The 20,069-nt window shown below is 41.2% G+C and overlaps 2 protein-coding genes across 3 annotated transcripts in view; both read left to right on the top strand.

The window, feature by feature from the left end:
* The first annotated feature begins 48 nt into the window (after positions 1–48).
* Positions 49–5,886, top strand: LOC135240750 (uncharacterized). Its single transcript, XM_064310650.1, has 3 exons — positions 49–1,912; positions 3,514–3,660; positions 4,961–5,886. The coding sequence occupies exons 1-3, from the start codon at positions 1,868–1,870 to the stop codon at positions 5,690–5,692; spliced, it is 924 nt and encodes a 307-aa protein (XP_064166720.1). The 5' UTR covers positions 49–1,867; the 3' UTR covers positions 5,693–5,886.
* A 1,096-nt stretch (positions 5,887–6,982) lies between these two features.
* LOC135240904 (growth factor receptor-bound protein 14-like) overlaps positions 6,983–20,069 on the top strand; it is a 32,787-nt gene continuing 19,700 nt past the window's right edge. Inside the window, exons 1-2 of one of the 2 annotated variants that reach the window (XM_064310936.1) lie at positions 6,983–7,626; positions 14,302–14,392. In XM_064310936.1, coding sequence (XP_064167006.1) covers positions 7,505–7,626; positions 14,302–14,392 — 213 coding nt within the window. In that variant the 5' untranslated portion in view covers positions 6,983–7,504. Of the gene's footprint in view, positions 7,627–14,301; positions 14,393–19,287; positions 19,788–20,069 lie in introns of those variants that run through there. The other variant, XM_064310937.1, reaches the window with a different exon arrangement.

Raw genomic sequence — 20,069 nt, 5'->3', positions numbered from 1 at the left:
AGCAACTGGAAGCTCATTCAGGATGTTCAATCATGTGATCACAGGTATACACATTATCCCCTGACTCACAACAGGAAGTCTTCGGCCAAGTTTTACGAACGCAAGAGGAAACGTGTTCCTGGGTGCCATAGAACAAATACTTAATTCAGTGACGTGCCCGACCCCCTTGGTCCAGACTGAATCCTGACTGTACAGGCATGGGAATGACCCATGCACATCAAAATTTATTGGCTTATTGCAACCATGTTTTTAACATAGAAACTTTATTTATATAACTTCTAAAGCACTTCGACAGTAGATGCTCTATATCAAGTTTTGTGCAATTTGGTCAAATTGTCGAGGAGGTTTTTCCACAGAATTTAATATTGCAAAAAGTACAATACGGTGTCTGTGTTTGCCATGAGCCAGAAAATGAGGAAAACATAATTTTGACAATACGCCAAACAGATCAAATAACTAATAGCGAACAGCTAATATCTGTCAACAATAACCATTATTGTGAACAAACAGGTCGCTTGTTACATTTCCAAACAAAAGCAACTTCATATTTTTTTCAAGTGACTTCAGAAAAAAAAACAAGCCCGAAGTCACATATATAATAAGCAGGTTTGTAAATTTTGGTAATACCCTGCTTAAATACAGTAGCCATAAAAAGAAACATCAATCAACCTTATGACGATATAGTGCACAAGCCTGCTGCCATGCACCATCCACCACATCCGACCTAGACGTCAATCGCAGCTTTTCCAAACAGAATATCGATGATATCCCAAATCAGTGTGTGTCTGCTGTACTGACACACTTCTTAAAGTCGGGTTCAAATCGGGTCGGCTTTTAAAATTCTGCTACATGCGAGGTCTGGTCAGGCTCGGCCTGTAAAGAATGCGGGCACTTGTCAGGTCAGGCTGAAATGTTTGGGCCTCTTTCAAACTCTAGTTATCTGCGTAGATTGACATCATCCAAGATGATGCTTTTTATAGTTGGTGTGAATGATGGACAGGAATTCAGAGAAATCAGCTATGGAAAAAGGACACTACTTAGGGTGACTGCACCTTTGCAGGCAGACATTGAAGTGTTACAGCATGATATTTGAAAGAACAGAAATCATGTACGTACGCAGTGTAATACCCAAAAGAATAACATGTATACTTTTTTTAAAACACAAAGCATCCCCACTGAATTGTATCCCATAAAGCACAAGTGACTGTGTATGTTCTGTATCTGTGCCGAACCAAATAAGAGAATAGCTATCGGTTTTGATATTTTATTGGTTTCCAAGTTTTTAATTACCTATACAGGAATTATTTCTAAATTTGTCTAATTGGCTCAGTCCTGCTCTTATAAGAACATGACTTTTATCCAGCATGCGGCCAGGATCAATTTTTAGTTCAAGTACATAACTTGTAAGAAAGAACAAATTATTTTCAGTAAAACTAAAAAATAAAACCAGTTACAGTTACAAGAGCCAGTTACAAAGTCTTGGGTATGTCTGGTTGATCTGGGTCAAAACTGAAAATGTTGGTTACAAGTTCATATTTATTTTTATTGTTATTGTGATTGTTATTTTGGTACCTGTGAACTCCAGAAATTGATTTTTTTTTTCTGAAATGGAAAATGATTTCTTTTCTCCCTTTTGAAAAATATAAAAATAGTGTTTAGTTAAATATGTTTTTGTTCCACAGTGCTCAGATATAAATGGATTAAAGCAGGTTCGTTAGATGTGTCAGTTTGTCTTCTGCCGAGGTGGAACTAACTGATTGTTTTTCCTATTTTACATCCTCTTTCTGTACAATTATAAAGATACTTCTCTATTAAACATTAGAGGCATGTTTCACACAACCAAGCCTGCAGACACCAAGGTGGCAGGATGCTGAAAGGCATATTTGCTTCTCTCATCTGCGTCTACATACAGGTATGCTTATACATGTGTCACTTTCTAAAAATAACTCTCAGCTGTTTTTTTCCTACTTCTACCTGCTACTAAATAATTTCTGCTGTGCGGTTGTGTATTTTAATTTCATTCTTATCTGTCTGAAGGAATCCGTCACCCAACATTCATATTTTCAGGAAGACCTCAGATCTAATGTCGTACATCTGTCCTGAATTTTGTCTAAATTTCTTTGAAGACATGCTGAGATTGATGGTACATTTGACTCATTTTCCAAGCTTGTATTTCCAAGGCTTTGTGGGGACATTGGTAAAGAACAGTTTCTATCCATATCTGTTTTCCTGTTTTACTGGTTTAATGGGCTGAACACAAAGGGGAATAACTGGAGTGTAAAATATAAAACGTATTGGTCATGTGACAGCTGATGACATAGAAAGCACCTGACACCTCCAGTGTGGTTAATTCAGTAATATTCAAATGTTAATTAAAATTTATTGTTACAGTGAAGTTGTCTGTTTGACTGTTATTTTTTATACACTATAAATCAATCAGAGTGTTATAAGGGACCTATGAGCCAAGATATTTTACACTCTCTTTCTCTGTCATATTAGCGACGAATAAGCACTACAGGATATTAGCATAAGTTTCGCATTTTAAACTACTAGGTAGTATGTCATAGTAGACGTCTGCATATGGACCGGAACCCAACAGGGCCCAAAAGTGTGCCGTGATCGGGCCAGGTAATGGGTCTATTTTTAACTCTGTGACGTCGAGTTCGACTGGGTACACTGCCAACCTGGAAGTTTACAAACAGTAGCGTAGCAGCACTTCTGCCAGCTGTTAACAATGATTGACAACAATGGCTCAATTTTTCAGTTTTTGTAGTGTACTGTTATGCTCAGCTAGAGCATAAACCCCTTAAATCGCACCGGCCTGTATTGGGGCTGGAGTTCAAATTCATTCATACTGTTTTTTTTTTTACAGTGAACCTTTATGGAATTTTACACCTCTAATAACCAATAATATGGCACTAAAGTTAGATGGCTAGCTTGTTCTGATCATTACAAACATCAAAATGTAATTATCCCTTTATTTTACAAACATACTTTATGCAAATCCATACTGAAAGAAAGAAGACATTACTCCAGTGCTGTTTGTTGCAGAAGTGCAAGAGACAAGCTTAACGTCATTTAACACATGGAAAAGCTCACATACGTCTGTTTTAATTGGCTATAGAAACTAGAAGCTGTCGTTTACCCTCGTGTTGCTCACCCACCCCAACCCATCCCCCCTACCCCCTCATTCTGCACTTACACTGGCAGCTGTCCTGTGGGAAATGCTGCGGTAGGGTGTTGTTGGCTTGTTATTTCAGCAATCAGGGTCAATCGGGTTTGAGGCTTATAATTTGGCTAGAGGTTCTTGGGCTATTTTTTTTTTTTTGTGATCAACTTTTTATTTATGATTCAAAAATACAATCTAGTTTCCATTCCTTCCCCCCCCCCCCATCCCCCCTTGGGCTGTTATGTCATTGAAGAACATTGTAATAATGTTGACGATTGCTTTGTAATGATCAGTGGTGGTTGCACCATCCTCCCTGAGTAAATTTGTTTTGTCTGTTACTCCAGGTTCCAGTGCAAAGCCAAACAGAAAATGCACTTTCCAGTGAGGTCTCCGCATACGAGGTGTCTATACTGGCTCTGCTTGTTCTGCTCAGTCTTTTCAGCATTGGTACTTTCACAGTGGTCTTCATTGTGTGCAGAAAAATTGACAAGGTACATGTAAAATATAATAGTTTGATGTAATATTTATTGTATATTAAATATTAAAATGTTAAAATGAATGTGTTAGTGTGGCTGTTATAGTCCATATAATATCTAATATGTATATTCATTTATTTATTTTATCTCACTGTTCTGTAATTGATTCTGACGCTCCAAATGAGGTTCCCTGGTTGTAATTGTGAGAGAGGGGAAGTGTGAAGACCAGACGCGACCAAACAGGGGATCTATAAGTTACCAAAGGGGCACTCCAGTAACCACTGAGTCTCGTGAGAGACGAAATAAGAAGGGGGTGCTATACTCCTAAGGGACGTATCCCAAAAAATGAATAAACCCCTAAACGGGTAACTGAGGAAGAAGGAGTATCTAAAGAAAATAAACGAACAGGGAAAAGAAAAGGAAAAACGACTTCGACCCGAAGCAGAGAGAAAGAAAATGTCTTTTCAAAAAACAAACAGAAGAAGTTCTGAGGCCAACTAAAACCAGGGGGGAAATTGGTTAGTAAGAGGCAGAAAGGTTTGTGCCCCAACGGCGACACAATAACCCCTTAAAACCACCAGCCTCAGAATCTGGACATATACCGTCCTAATACCTTTCTCCAAAAAAAACAAACTGAAGTCAGAATTCTTTTAAATTTCTTTGTTCTTAAAATCCTTACACCTTCCTCAGAAATACGACAGGGAACTGGCTAGAGCAAAACACGTTACACTCAAGCACCGTTCCACTGCCTACTGACGCTTTAAATACCCAGCCACAGGTGTGAGCAACCCACAGGTGAAACAGATCAGAGGTAACCCTGCAGGAATGCATGGAATGTTCAAGCAGGAACAATCCTCCCACAGGAACCAAAAATAACGATTAGCCGAGTGGCTAATCTGCAAGCTCGAACTAATCGTCCCCACACACCAAAATAACGATTAGCCGAGTGGCTAATCGGAATGCTAACCACTGAGCCGGTGCAGGCACAGAAAAATGATCTACCTGCACAGAAACCGTGACAGTAATATTATTTAGATCAGGCCTACTCAACTCCAGGTGCTGCAGACTTCAGTGCACTACACCACCTGATTTCAGCATTGAGCTTGCTTCCTAAAACAGGCAGGTAAAATAATCAGTGAAATCTGGTGGTGTAGTGCGTGGGAGGTGCACATACCCGCAGACACAGCGACCTGCAGTAGACTAGCTCTGGTTTTGATGATGGCCCCTCTTTGTTTCGTTGCATCAGCAAAGCTACATTATGTTCAACTATCTGATAATGCTGTACGTATTGCCTTTACTTCCCACTCACGTTCAGATATGGAGGAGCCTGTCGGAGAAAGAAGTACCCTGTGACTACGTGAATCATCACGCCAGGCTTGGTGCGTCTGCTCTACCTTCCCCACTACGGGAGGAGGGAGAGACTGCGCGCGCGGACAGCCAGGCGCCAACACGACCCTCTTCTCTCAGTCTCGCGTCCAGTCAAAATCAGGAATCGTTCCGGTCACCTGCGACCCCCTCCACGGGTCGAAGCACCCTAAGCATGAAGCCCCCTCCTGACTATGAGGACACAATGTCTCGGCTGGCGAGACAGAGCAGGGCGCTGAGGTCGTTGTCGCTTGACGGACCAGTGAGAGCAGCGAACGCATCACGTGATGACAGCCAGTCCCATTACGTGGAGATGAAGTCATGCATAATCAGCGCTTTCTCCACCAATCAGGGACCAGAATCCATGTATGACACTCCCAGAAATTCCCACGGCATCCTCAGACGCGCCTCTGCTGCCCAGACCCCACCCTCTCTCACGGGTTCTAAGCACTTCCGAATCCATTCTGACCCCAGCGGCTACACTGCGCGTGTAGTACACCCCAAGATGGCTGCACACCAGCCAAGAGAGCAGCACTGTAGCAGGGCAGGCTTTAGCTCGCAGCCACTGAGTCCTGGAGCAAACGGCAGATCCAACTCCATCACATTAGCAGAAACTATACCCTCTGGCCACAAGCGGAAATCTACTGTGAGGAGCCACAAGCAGCCACCTGTTGACATATAGCTCAGTTTCAGTGCAGTTCTTCTTCTTCTTCTTCTTCTTCTCAGATTGTTGGCCTGTTCGGAAATAACTGACATAAATTGAATGTGTTTATGATTATTTGATATCATTGGATCAAAGTTCCATATTCACTATGTTTGCTGACATTTTTATATTTGTATTAATGGAAAAAAAGATTTAATGTTTTGTTTGAATATTCTGAGTGAATTGTGTAGATTTGAATTTTCTAATTGTGAAATTAATAAATTGAGACTAAATAAGATAAATTGATGATTTAAACCTTTTTTGAAGCTTTCACTATAAAATTGATATTTAGAATTCATGAGTGAGTTTAGTTGTTTTGGTCCGAATTCAATAACATTGAATTTACTGAAAGTGAATATATTTAATCATTTTAAATAAATATTAAAATATTAAATATTGGTGCCCAATGTGGGGCTGAACATATCCCATTTCTGCGTGTGTTTCCTCCGGGTACCCCGGTTTCCTCCCACAGTCCAAAGACATGCAGGTAGGCTAATTGGAGACTCTAAATTGCCCATATGTATGAGTGTGTGAGTGAATGGAGAGTGAATGGTGTGTCTGCCCTGCGATGGATTGGTGGCATTTCCAGGGTGTATTCCTGCCTCTCACCCAATGCACAATGGGATAGGCTCCATACCCCCCACCTCCTTGACCCTGCCGAAAATATAATACGGTCACAGCAGTTCTGTTGCTTGGCGTCCTGAATATGTATAAAGTTCCCCTTTAACTGTGACTTTAATAGGTCAGTCAGGAACCTGAAATCTTCCTGATGTGTGGAGACTGCTGCATTCTATCCATTGGATGGAGGACATCTCTGCAACAGGATTGGCTTACAATTACTATTGAGGATTCCAATAGTAACTTTGTTAAAAATAAGTACAACTGCCCTGTTGAGAAATGTCTTCTTTTAATTCTGGCCTGTATGTGTTACATATACATATACACGTATGCATGTCAGCCTAGAACAGTTTAGTGTCCCTGGAAGATCCAAATGGGGTCAACAGGGTTTATGGGAAACTCCTCCCTCCCTCAAACAGATTGACTGAGTGGACTTTTGTGCAGCATCTTAGATAGTACGTTAATCATTTCTGAATAAATTGAGTTGTCTGCCCGCTACCCCTAGGTTGTTTGTAACACCCCCCCCACTTCCCTATCGTTGACAGTTGGTTGTCCCAACTGTTCCTGACCCCCAACAACCTCCAAAATCTCACTATTTCATCTCATTGGAGGCGATGCCCCCTAAAAGAACTTCACTCATGGAGGTATCCTGCACCTCCCTCTATGCCCTGAGCACAGCGGTGCATTTGAGTGACCAGGAGCTCAGTGCAAAGTCTGCGACACAGAAGCAGTTGGTAAACAGCCTTGTTGGTCTCCAGCCCTCATTACAGAACTAAGTGGCATAACAACAAAGACGCTTTTGTGCGAAAGAGCTTTGTATTGGGTACGCCTGGATCAAAAAACAAAAAAAAAAAGCAATAATTCCGGGAGAGGAATGTAGAACGCGAAAACCGCTCTAGGAATGCGGGTTCTGGGAGCCGAACAGGGCGCCGCGCGCGAAGTCGGGATTCTTTCCGAATCTTCGCTTCAGAAATAGCTTTACTGTGGCAGATCGTGTTTTGTGGCCGCGAGGGCCCTCGTGGGTAACAGACGAGCCCGTGGTGACAGGGAGGCTCGCGTGTTTGGTTTGGGCGGAAGGTTACGGCGGTGCCTGAGATGTAGCCGAGCTCCGCTCGCGCGCTGCGAGGGAGGGCCTGGAAGAAGACGTACGCGCCGCCGGGGAGACCGGCGGAAATGGCGGCCGTCAGTCAGCGGGGGAACGGCGATGCGACGGACTCGTCGAACTCCGCACGCACGAGCTCTAGCTCGCTGCCGGCACGCGCTCTGAGCAAAAGGACTCTGCGCAGAGAGAAAAGGTATGGCGCATGTTTCACTTCAGACGTGCAATTACATGTCGGTTAGGAACCTTTTTTTCATATTGACAGTAATATTTATATTTTTTTACATCTGCTGCTGCTTCCAGTACTACTACTAATTACATTATTATCATTAGTAGTATTACAATAATTTACAGTCTGGGAATTCTAATAATAATAATAATAATAATAATAATAATAATAATAATAATAACTGGTGGAGTGAGACCAATCAGCAGAGGTGTACAGCTGAATGCTTGGGGTTCTGACTAGCCCAGGTTCCGTATCGGTACTGATGGCCTGGTTGGAGCAGGTGTCCATGGGTCTCTGGAGCTTGGTTCTGTCCTAGGTCTGGACTCTTCGCCCTGCTGTAATAGCTATCTTCCTCACTGCTGAACCCATCACACATGGTCTCCTATCACAATTCTACTTAAATTATAGTAGCAATAATAATAACAACAATCGCGCTTCTTAATATACAGTAATAACTATGAACACAGGCATAATTATAATATTGTGATCAAACAAAACATCCTATCATGCTCTGTGGCATGTACAAAAATATTGACCTTGATTTTGTATCAAGATGGCAGGAGAAAAAGATCTAAGTAACTTTTAAAAAGGCTTCATCATTGAAGAACTGATGGCAGGAGCTTCAGTCACAAAGGTGTTTCAATAGGAACAGTGACTAAAGTGACATCTGCATTTAAATCTATAGGAAAGATATCAGCAAATGGGGTCAGAAATTGTGGTCGAAAGCATACATTCAATGATCGTGATGCTTGTGCATTAGTGCAATATGTTAGGAAAAACAGAAGAGCAATTCTTCCTCAGGTGACTGAGAATGTCAATGCAGGGCATGATCAGACTGTGTCAACAAGAACAGTCTGTCAGCAACTACATAGAGAGGGATATTATGGTAGGGTTGCAGTGCATAAACCCCTCATTACAAAGAAATTTGAGAGTTCACTGGTGAAAAAAACCATAGGCACTGGTCTACAGAGATGTGTAGAAAAGTGATATGGTCAGATGAGTCACCCTTAACCATATTCTCGACATGTACGTGGAAGCATTTGTGACGTACACCAAGAGAATGGTACAGGCCTGAATGCTTGACCCCTACAGTGAGATGGTCCGGTGGTTCTGTTGAGCTGTGGGGGGCATCTTCCTGGCATGGTATGGCTCCACTTAGAGAGAAGGGTCACTACAAACCAATACAAAGTGATTCTGAGTGATCAGCTTTATCCTATGATGAAACATTTCTATCCTGATGGGAGTGGTCTCTTCCAGGATTACAATGCCCCCATCCACAGGGCATGAGGTGTCACTGAACCGTTTGATGAGTATAAAAACAATGTGAGTCACCAGATCTCCACCCAGAAAATGAACGTGTCAGCTCTGGCCAGCTGTTGGTTTGTCCCAATCACTGAGTCAGGGGTCAAGCTCCATTTCAGCAGCACTTGAAAAAGCCATGACATCACTTCCCTGCCCCCCTATTGAGCGGATGGCAGCACGCTTCACCACAGGTTGCCAGTGAGACTGGCTGTGAGTGAGCTGTTGGTTCAACTTTGTTAAAATATCTGACTTCATCTTAGGAATGTTCAATTTTCTAATAACTGAATTCTGCTTTAGAAATGATCTCAAACTCAAACTAACTAACAACAACAACAACAACAACAACAACAACAATAATAATACATTTTCTTATCTTTTTATTTTGCATGCGCATACACAAACACACAAAATCTCAATTAAATTTTTTTACTTTAACTTTGCTAGTTTCAAGGAAGTCATCAAGACAGTTCTACAAAGGTTGTCTTTACAGACAGTACTGTTTTATAATAATTAAATTAATTATTAAAACATATTTCTCCACCATCAATCCCCATAGCAAAGGCTAGAGTGGCTGTAATATACAAGAGAAAGTTTGCAGAAAAAGTTGTAATGACTCTGTTTTGACATCAGCTGATCAGACACTGTTATCTGCTAAGAACCATGGAGCTGCCATCTAAACAATACAGACAAATATGTGCAACAAGGGTTATGTTTGGATTAATTAAATGCAAGAAGGGGAACAATGTTTTGAAGTATTGTAAAAATTTAAGTTTAAAATCCTTTTGAATGGTACGAGGAAATCTAAGCTGGTTGCCATGACCACTCATTTCGAGGGGGTGTTTGACCAGTTGTTGCCTTGTTCTCCGGTATCGTTTCAGCTGTGCTAATTTACAGAGGGCAAATAGGATGCTGACTACGAAATGTTGTGGGATCCAAGTCTGTAAACATAGCTGGCTTGGTTTTACGGGGGAGCTTTCAGGACTGCTTCAGCCTTGAGAAAGCATTTTGTTCTGCCCCCCCCCCCCCCTCACCCCACACCACCCCCACCCCACAATGAAGCATTTGCAGTGTCATGGTGGATTAGCATCACAAAGCCTCAGAATCACAACCAGCTCCTCCTGCATGGAGACGCTCTGACTCATGAGCTTCTGACAATGTGCTGAACGTGTTAATAAAGAAAATGCTAATGCACACAGCCCCTCATGGAAGCATGTAAAACTGAAGCAGGTGCATTTACATTTAGATACATTAGGCTCACTTTTACTCTGATTTCTTGTGTGTCCAAAATCCAACGTCGTCTTGATAAATATTTCCTTCCTGGCATGCCCTGATAAACACATTCTGCTTCAATAATATGAAAGTCACTTAAAAGTTATGGAGATTACACGTATTAATATTTACAATAATGTGAAGCTGTAAATACAGTTATAAGAAACCACCTAGTCTACCTCCCTGGTTTAAAAATGGACACTTTATTATCCATTTTTTTTAGCATGAGGTTGTCCAAGGACATTCTCCTAGACTCCTACTGATTTGGCAAAAACACACTGCGCAGCACAAAAGTTTCAAGGTAACGAATATGGATATTATTAGTCAAAATGTTATCTCACTTGTGGCTCTGTGTCCTTATTTTTTGTCTTTTTCTATTTCTGTATTGGACGAGGAATACTCACTATGGAAAACAAACCAAAAATAAAATCACAATTTTAAAAAGCCAAGTCTTTTCCAGTTTACTTACAAAAAACCACTGATTTCCAGTTCTCAGGCTAAATTGAGACAGACAATGGTTGTAATATATTTACTGATTCAGGAGTAAATTAAACTGAATGAGATTAGTACCTTTCAGACCAGTGGTTATCAAACTGTGGATTAAGAGAGCTGTTGAGGTTGGTCTCAAAATGACATTAAAATAGCTTATACTATATATCATTTTCTATTCCAAATTTGCATATATTATTGCATATAAATGAGTAGTAGGACACAAAAAAGAAATAGCTCATTACCTGATTGGCTGGTGGAACAGAACATTAGAACATTGGTGTACGTTTGAGATTTAACCTCAGTGGCCTTCCACTTGTACTCCCGCTGTTCCTTTTCAGCTCTAACAGTGTTCAGTCACACAATGGTTTCTGACCACTACTTTCAATACTCTTTCTCAAGGCAAGTCTAAATTTTGCAGGCAAATTGTGTGCTGTGATACTACCTCTCTATCTTACGTTCACTATATTTCCAAGCTGTTTTTTGCACAGGGAAGTTGTCAATTTGGAAATTAGTCTTGTAGGCATAATTTATCTGTCTAGATAGACACTGAACTTACTATACTTTAACAAAGGTTTGAACAAAGCGAGTAAAAATTTACTTGCTTTTTAACAATTTTTTAAAATAACCGTTATCTTTTTCACAATTATACTTTTCTGCTGTGCTGCTTGATCTGTTGCCTTTACCAGCTTTACCACTTTTGTGTTGTTAGATACTGTTTTGTTCTGCTTCTATATCGGTCCATCACCCCATCCCCCACCCCCACCCCCTACCATTTCTTTCACAGGCTGCCCTCATAAATAAGAATAGGTTTTTAAGTGAATTGCCTAGTTAAATGATGGTTAAATAAAAATAATTCCATTTGGAATTGCTCATCGTGACTGTCTTTCATCAGCACTGCTTGAGGGGCATAAATACTCTAAGTCAGGTTAAGTGAAGATTTGATGGTGTTTAATGCAAAATAGAATAGTGTCAGTACCCGAGGGAGTTACAGAATCAGAGTGGCCACCGCACAGGATTAATCTGACAAATTACTTTTGCTCCCCTAAAATGGGAGGCTCTGTGCATAAACAGGGCTGTAATTCCGACGTGGATCACCCGATATGGATGTGAATACCCCACATTAAAGCAGGCCGTCTGCAGTTTAACCTCAGATTCATTGTTTCATTTCCAAACTAATGGGCTGAAGTACAGAGCCAGAACAATAAAGACTGTGTCACTATCCAAAACTTATGCATTGTACTGTATGCATTGTAATGTAATGTAATGTCATGTAATGTAATGTGATGTAGGTCCTTACCAACAGAAACAATTTCCAGCGCAGAAAGAAATGTATTTATCATTAATAAATTAGGCCAATCCCATGAAGAGGTATTGCCTTTGTGAAGAACAACAGGAACATTTTGTCAGTCACTTTGGTGGAATACAGGGGTGTTAACAGTTGGGAAGTAACTGGCACTCATTGGTTGACATGCCCAAGGGCATCTTTTAATTTCTTGGCCCAGGAGAGGCAGTACATTGCCTTCACTGAACTGCAGTATATAAGGATCCTATCCATTCCATTTTTAATGTTTTACATTTTACAGTTACATAATCAAGAGTTCTTGAACAACTGCAACATACTGCCTCCTGACAATAGCTGATAATATTGTCATAATAGTGCTTAAAACCTAAATATACGTATATTTTATATTCTTTTTCTGCCGTAATATGAACAACTGATTTAGGCCCAGGTGAGGTGAGTTAAGTGTATCAGGTACTTTAGTTGGTCCATTAAGTGTTGAGTAAAAACAAAGGTCACCATACCTGTGGCCATCGAAGACCAGGGTTGACAAAGCCAGTGTATTTGCGTACCGCCTATTTTACTTTAAGTTTCCACTCCAGGAAAGAACTTACATTGGCAAACGACGATGAAAATGTTGGCATTCAGCACAAATAATGAGTCTGGAGCCTTTATTTTTTTCTGGAAACGATGTTCCCTCTCATAGATAATGCAAAGAAATGTAGTCACTGATCGATCGCACACAAACCCATCTCCCACGCAGTTAATGTTTTGCTATCAGTTTTGAGGAAACACTTTCATGCCATTACCGCAGGGGGATAGCTGCGCCTCTGTCCGTGCGATCCTGGGACGCCGGGGGTTCCCAGAATCCCAGGCCGAGCCGGCCCACAGGAGCCGCCCCGTTTGGATTCAACCTGCGGTCAAGGCCGGCTCGTCTGGGGCCCGCTTTGTTATGGGCCGCGGCGGAGACTCCGTTATCAACCCGGCTTCCTTAATTAAAGCACAGCTCTGCGGCGCTACGATAACCGCGCCAGCCCGCCTGTCTGCTCTCACTAGAGAAGCGGCTTGTGGAAAAATAAAGTCTGGGGATTCGTCCCCAGAAACTCCTCTGATAACACCTGAGAAGAATTTGGTCGGAGAATACAATGTTGCCATGCACTTCAGTGTGAGACGAGGTTCAGTACTGTCGCCCAATGTACATTATATTTAGGATTTGGCCTTAAAACGAACTTGTGAACGCACTTCAGTTTTTACATCCTGTATGCTCTTGCAGTTCTGGCCTAAGAATGGCATGGGATGTGCCCCATTGTCTGGTTGTGTGGCTCAATGGTAAAAATACTGCTGCCATGGCTAGACAGACGGAATACTGGAAGGGGGTGGGGGTGTACTGGCCTGTTTCATGGTCGAGCGTGTGACAGCGATCTTTGTGCGTTAACTGAAAATATGTTCTTAAGGGATTCCCTCAGGTGAAGACTTTAAGAAGATAAAATATGAATTGTTCAAAAGAAAAGAAGCCAACTTGTTTCAAAAAGTCACACGCATTACTTTTGTAATGTGACATTTACAGAATGATCTGTCCCTTATTCCTTTTCCATCGTCCGTTCAATGTGAAAATTTGTCCTGTGTTACCTAAAGGATACATTTTTTATCCTTCACTCATGTTGACAAGCAAGGACAGAACACCTTTCTCTTAGTTTAGTTTAGTAAACAATTTCAACATTCTTGCCAGGGCAGCTAATTAGGCCCTTCTGGGTCACAAGGGGAAGAGGGGATAAAGATGTTTTTTTCAAAACCCAGCCTAGGTGTCAAAAATACCCCAGAATGTATTAAATATTGATATTATTGGCTTTTAGAAAATCTATTTTATGTTTTTATAGCATATTGAGCATGCTGTAATTCATGTTCTTGCATAATGATTTTGCATACATGCTTGTGTCTTGTGAATAAAGATCCACTGCCTCAAGGTTCCTGATTCTGACTGTACTTTTTAGAATGTGTACTTTTGTCTAGGGCTTTTATTAGAAACTGATATGACACTGTATGAAAAAAACCCCACACATTTTCATATTCCAAGGACAAAGGCGGAGTTTGTTATCAGTGGCGAAGACCTTGCCGTGTCTTGGTCTCACACTTCCTTCATGCAGCATTTCATAGGTGCATTTGACATGTCGTGTATCTCAGTACGTTTCATAAAGCGAATTCTTTCGACTTCACTCACATCGTTACAGCAGTTAGACGGAGAGAACCTCCCGTTATTATCGGCATTAATGACCCGCTGTGCTTCTTTGAATGCTCTTCAGGCTTGGCTCACACACTGAAGCGAACAGCATGAACTTCCAGGCAAGAAGAGTCACCTTGCCGGCGATTACTCCCCTCGTTCTTCAGACGCGGGTAAGGAATAATGTTCTGTGTCTTCTGTGTTCACAGTTTTTCCAGAAATGTATATACAAGAGCACCTGCAAAACCGGAAAAAAACATGGCTTGCCGTTTTTAATCTTGAAATGGCTCAGCAACAGTTTGTGTTAAAATGTCATTTACTTTACAGTTTTTGAAAAGATTCAGTCTGTTTTTGTTGATTTGTTTTGTGAAGACATTCTGAGGAGAAAACCAGCAATGGACACTCATAGTCTGATTATCCTGTTAAATGTGTGAGGAAGACACTCTGTCTGCCTGAAAGACTGCTTTTTAAATTCCAAACTGATTTTTAAGTGCCTATTGCATAATCTATCACTTTAGCTTTTCTGAGTATGTGGCATGGTACCATAGTATGAATGCGATGTCCTTGGCTAATAAAAGCCAGATGCTTACCTGAACATGCCATCAATCCCTGGAAATGGAAACCAACTACTGCCTAAGAAAACAGGCAATAGAGGACAGTGTGTTATCTGGTGAAATCGCAAAATATTGACTGTGCTGTATCTCATTTTAACATTCATATGACTGCAGTTTCAACAGAAGATTTTCAGAGTTTAATACTTGAGTAAGCTATGCAAGCTACATATACAGGTGTTATGCTGTGCTACACAGGGTATCTGAGATCAAGTCTCCAATATGGTTATCTGTACTTCACAGTGTGATGCATGGGTTGGAAAATATGTTTAAATCCGGAAGCTTTCGTGAATATGAAAGTATGTTTTCTAGACTTAGACCTAAAAAAATAGTTGATACTGTGGTTTCAGAGAAGAGGAAAACTAGCCAGTTGCTGTGCGCATTGTAGGAGGACCTATTCATGAGGATTTGCAATGTTTAGTTCAGGTTCGCCAGTTCTTCTTGTGCCATTGTATATATTTTAATTGGAGGGGAGATGAGATTTTAACCTATTTGTTAAAGATTTCACTAACCACGCATGACAGAAATAATGGCATGTCTTTCAAGTGCCTTCTCTCTATGTTGTGCTCTAATTGTGGAGCATAACTGAGGAACTTTTACATTAAGGTTCAGCCTCGACGAATATGCCTTTCTCCTTTGTGGTATATCTGAGCATGGGTTAAGTGCTCAGTCCCAGTGCTACGTCACTTGTAGGCAGCTAACTCCACAGCCGTTACATGCATGTATGCATGCATGAAAGGCCTGCTTGAAGAAACCAGTTGGGTGGTACTTCTCAGGCACAATGGATAGTCAATTTCTAACTCAATGGACATCTTCATTCTTGCCCCATAGCTGTTTAACAGTAAAGCAGCTGCACAGTCACTCCTCAAGCATCGTTATGTCAGCAGATTTGAACTCTTTTTCATTCCTTAACATCTTATAAGGGATACAGTACAACCGGATCTCACAACAGGACACCAATACCAGATTATTGTTATCTGAACCATACACCAACTGATACTGTAGGTTCATTCACACACTGACAGTTTGAAGGCCAAAGTAGGACAACTATTGACTAAGCCATTTTCAAAGATGAAAGTATTTAAAGATGTCATCAAAGAAATGTCTCAAAGTGTCTGAGATCCTCTAAATCAGTTGCGTTGAGGTTATAAGGCACTTTATAAAAAATAAGAATGATGATTAAGGTTTTAGTACATCTGAAACACATTCGATTCTTAAAGAATTATTAGCTATGTTTCTTTTTTTTAAAGTATCAACTTAACTGCACTAGGCAGCCCAGCTCCTCTGCTATGGCCAGAATTGAACCTGTTAGCTTCTGGCTACCTATGTATGGTACTCCTGTTAAAACCAACCGGTGCTAAATGCTCATGAATCCCTAAAGCTGTTAAAGTTTTAAATGTTAAAACAAGTTCATCTTTGCCCTCCTTGCACTTTTTTTTAACAACCTTTTAGCCTAACTGCCACATGTACTCATTTTTACTCCTTTAAAGGAATTTTGTAGGTTCTGGTACAATATTTATTATTCAAATGACGCAAGTAGAAAGGAGGGAGTGCATGCTTAATCTCCCCGTTGTACTGGACCACCGCATCACTTTCTATTATTCTATTTTTCCACAACTTAAGACAGAAATATCTGCTGTGCGTCCCACCAAACGTCCCTCTCAGGTCGTCCACGAGTGAGTGAGTGAGTGACCACAATTTGCCGCACGTAGTCCACGGCGACAGGCAGTCCTGCGCGCCGTGGGAAAAAGAGCCTCACAAGATGGCTGCCTCTCTGAATGAATCGGTGCCTGTCCGAACACACGGCTGTTGCGCAGACAGCTGTGAATCCGTGCTGTTTACGTGTGGGAAGCCGGGGTCATCTCAGTAACACGCAAACACAGACCGAACTACAGCTGTGAAAACTCAAGGTGTGGGTTCAAGGCAAAAGGGAACCCGGGCAGCCAGTAAACTTATCGCCACAGCGCTGGCCTTGAGATAAAGGGATGTAAAGAACAGCGTATGCCTGAAACTCCATATATGGTGGGAGCTATATGTTTTTTCAGCATGTCGGTTGCTGTCCATTTTCTTTTCCTAGTTTGAACTGTACTTTCTGTTCAATTGGCAGCAAAGCAACAACTAACATTTTTCTTCCTAGTTTGTCATGGCTGTTATCATAATGACTTTATCATTCCTGTTTGTCACACGGTGTGTGCTACTTTTATCAGGTCCTAATGCTTCACTGTGGTCTGACTGCATGTTTCGTGTTGTGTAAGTAAATCGTTTCTGTAGTCCTCTGCTCCAAGAGTGACATCTTTGGGAATGGAGTAATGAACGATAAATCAGCACATAACTTCTATCTTCATGCTTTGAATTCACAAAATTAGTGATGTTTTGGTTGTCACAGCTTTTTTTTAGGACCCAAGGAATGCGTTTTTTAATATTCAGTTTTAAAAAAAAAGAGATTTTAAAAAACCCTTTGGTTGTAATAACAGTGGGTTAGACTTTTTCAGGGTTGCTATTTAATTGGTACAGTATTTGTGTTTGACATGTGTAATTATGGTCAGTTGTCATCAGTCAGTCTGTTTGTGGTTTATTTCAGTGTATGTATGTATGTATGTATAAGTAAGATATGCTGTTTACAGGGGTGTGTAACCATGTAAAAAACTGCAGACCATGTAAATGTTGCAACAGAGAAAATGCTACAATATTTATTACAATACTTTCAAAATTCTACAGAACATTGTCAACATTAACAACAATCAGTGCCATTATTCATGTGTCTGTCAAATAGACACAAATATTTCACAAAAATGCACACAATATAAAACAGGTTTATATTATAAAAATACATAATTTTATAACATTGTACTTTGCGGGGACTATTTATTTGCCCAAAGATATTCCTTGAAAGGTAGGAAATCTACCACCAAGTCTTATGTGCAGTTCAGCAAAGGACATTAATCAAGGACAAGGCTTTTGTGCATGGTCCAATGTTGAATCTATTTTTAAGGACCTCATCAAATATTTGTTTGAGCTCATTAGGAGTGGGATGCACACAGAAATTAATCCAGAATTATGCATGTGCTCAGTGCAGCAGATGATGCTCTGAAATGGAAATATTCAAAGGAACAGAGAGGTTATTTCAGTTGATGGGGATACTCTATTAGCTGCTGGACCAATAAACCTCCACTTAATGGCTCAAAGATGGCGATTCTTTTATCATTTTTAAAGAAACACAAGAAAACAATGAAACAGTGAAACAATGAAAATGAAAAACACATTTTCGATTTGATTGTCTCTTGCTTGTGTATACACACAAGCTAAACAAATGAACGCTTGCTATGCAGCTAGTGTTTATAATATCTTTGCAATTTATATGTTAATTTATCATTCAACAAATGCAAACGATTTTTATTTATTTATTTTTTTAATTTCACCTTTATTTCACCAGGCAAGTCATTAAGAACAAATTCTTATCTACAATGGCGGCCTGGCAAGCGACAAAAGCCACTTAAGGGACAGAGAGGTAGGCTAGAAGATAAAAGCACAAAATACATCAATAATAACAATAACTGAACATAGGCACATGAAGGACGATAGGAGGATATCAGCTCAATAATGCACACTTTGTGCAGGAAGCATAAGAATAAATAATAAGAATAAATATGAACAAGCAAAGATTCTCTAAAGGCAATACTAATGGAGAGCTGTATATGTCCCAGTCATTTTAGTCTATGTATAATTTTTTATTTTATTTTATTGAATGTAGAAGAATGTAGATCCGAGCTGGCTGGAGAGAAGTGCTATAAGCAGACCATGTGGGAAAACACTGCTGTCTTCCTTATTACTGTGAATCATTTCCCTTTTAGATTCGGTTGGGCAGGTTCTCAGGAAGCAAGCAGTTCTCACTCAGATAGAAAATATTGCACAGATGTGCTTCCTGCATCTCGCTTTAGCTAATCTATTTTCCTAAAAGAGAACACCCGTTTTTGTGCGTTTGGACTTGTGACCGTTGGGGCTAAATTCAGGATAGCATTGTTGCCCTTGTCTTTGCGGCAGGTATTGAGAGTTCACACGGGGAAACGTCTTGTGAAAAGGGCATCAGTGAACCAGACCCTTTTGTTAGCTGCCACCAATGGGAGATCCTTAAGGCTTTTTTTTTGTCTTGTAAATCTCCACAGCAGCTGATTAAATAGCAGATCATTTACCTCATTTAGGGATGATGTCATAACCAGGGGTTCCCATTCGCTGCGCGCTCCTGAAGGGTGTAAACCCTGGCCCTGCTGGAAAGCTGTGACCTCCTTTCACTTCAAGAAAAAAAGAGAAGAAGAAGGAAAAAAAAGTGGGCTGGCTCATCCTGCCCAGTTGATCCGCCTTAGCCCCAGATCAGAGCACAAAGCGTGTGGGAGCCACTTGATCTTTACTGTTTCTCCTTCCCTCCCCCTTTACCCCCCCCCTTTACCCCCCATCCCCCCCATCCCCCAGCCCATCATCCTCGGCCCTAGAGAGCTGCCCAAGCTAGCACTCTGTTTGACTTGAACCTCAGTAATTGCCTGGGGAGTCATGCAGGGCTTTATGTTGAGAGCCATAGCCGTCGATAGCTTTGGGAGAAGGGAGGTGCGGCTGGCCTTGTGACTCCCCCCCCCCTTTTTTCTCATGGTCTGGGGAGCAGCCTTCTCACCCCTAGCTCTTCTGCTTGCGAGAAGGCGCGTGTGATTGGACGGAGCCCCGGTGACACGCGTCTGTGAAGTCAGAGGCTCCGCTAAGAGGGTGCTCTGTTTAATTAGCCCATTCGAGCAGGGCTGCAGTCAGGGGGAGGGCAGGCTGTTGGTGCTGTAGCCCAGCTGTGCTGCTTATCTGAGGCATGTGTCTATGCTACGCGCGGAAAGCCACCTTAGCAATGCTGTGTGCCCAGCCCTATATCAGCTACGGCGCGAGCGCTAACGCACAGGTCTGCTCTGCTCCAAACACATGGGTAAGTAGCACAGAAACAGTGTGCATGTATCCTGTTTTTTCTTGAGTGTGTTTCTTCTCTGTGCTGATAAATCCTTGAAATATTGTTATACACAGTTTTTACACTTTGTTTTATCTTTATCTCTGTCACCTATTGAACTTTAGAAACTTAGTTGTTAAATGCACGCTCAGATAAAAGAGTTTACAGTATATTGTATTATGGAATACGTTCCGTAGATTCTGCAGTCTTGAAAGTTGCTTTTCTGACTGGCTGGTTGGCAGTGTGATGCTAGGTTATTACAGG

Source organism: Anguilla rostrata, chromosome 15 (assembly GCF_018555375.3).
Source record: "Anguilla rostrata isolate EN2019 chromosome 15, ASM1855537v3, whole genome shotgun sequence".
Taxonomy (NCBI): Eukaryota; Metazoa; Chordata; class Actinopteri; order Anguilliformes; family Anguillidae; genus Anguilla; species Anguilla rostrata.
Note: the sequence above shows the minus strand (reverse complement) of the source record. Positions and strands in the feature narration are given on the sequence as shown.

Bases quoted from the DNA above. Each gene is read 5' to 3' on its own strand.
- LOC135240750 (XM_064310650.1), top strand. From the start codon at position 1,868: ATGCTGAAAGGCATATTTGCTTCTCTCATCTGCGTCTACATACAG. The intron at 1,913-3,513 runs GTATGCTTATAC...CTGTTACTCCAG, and splicing joins TCATCTGCGTCTACATACAG to GTTCCAGTGCAAAGCCAAAC. The intron at 3,661-4,960 runs GTACATGTAAAA...ACTCACGTTCAG, and splicing joins TGTGCAGAAAAATTGACAAG to ATATGGAGGAGCCTGTCGGA.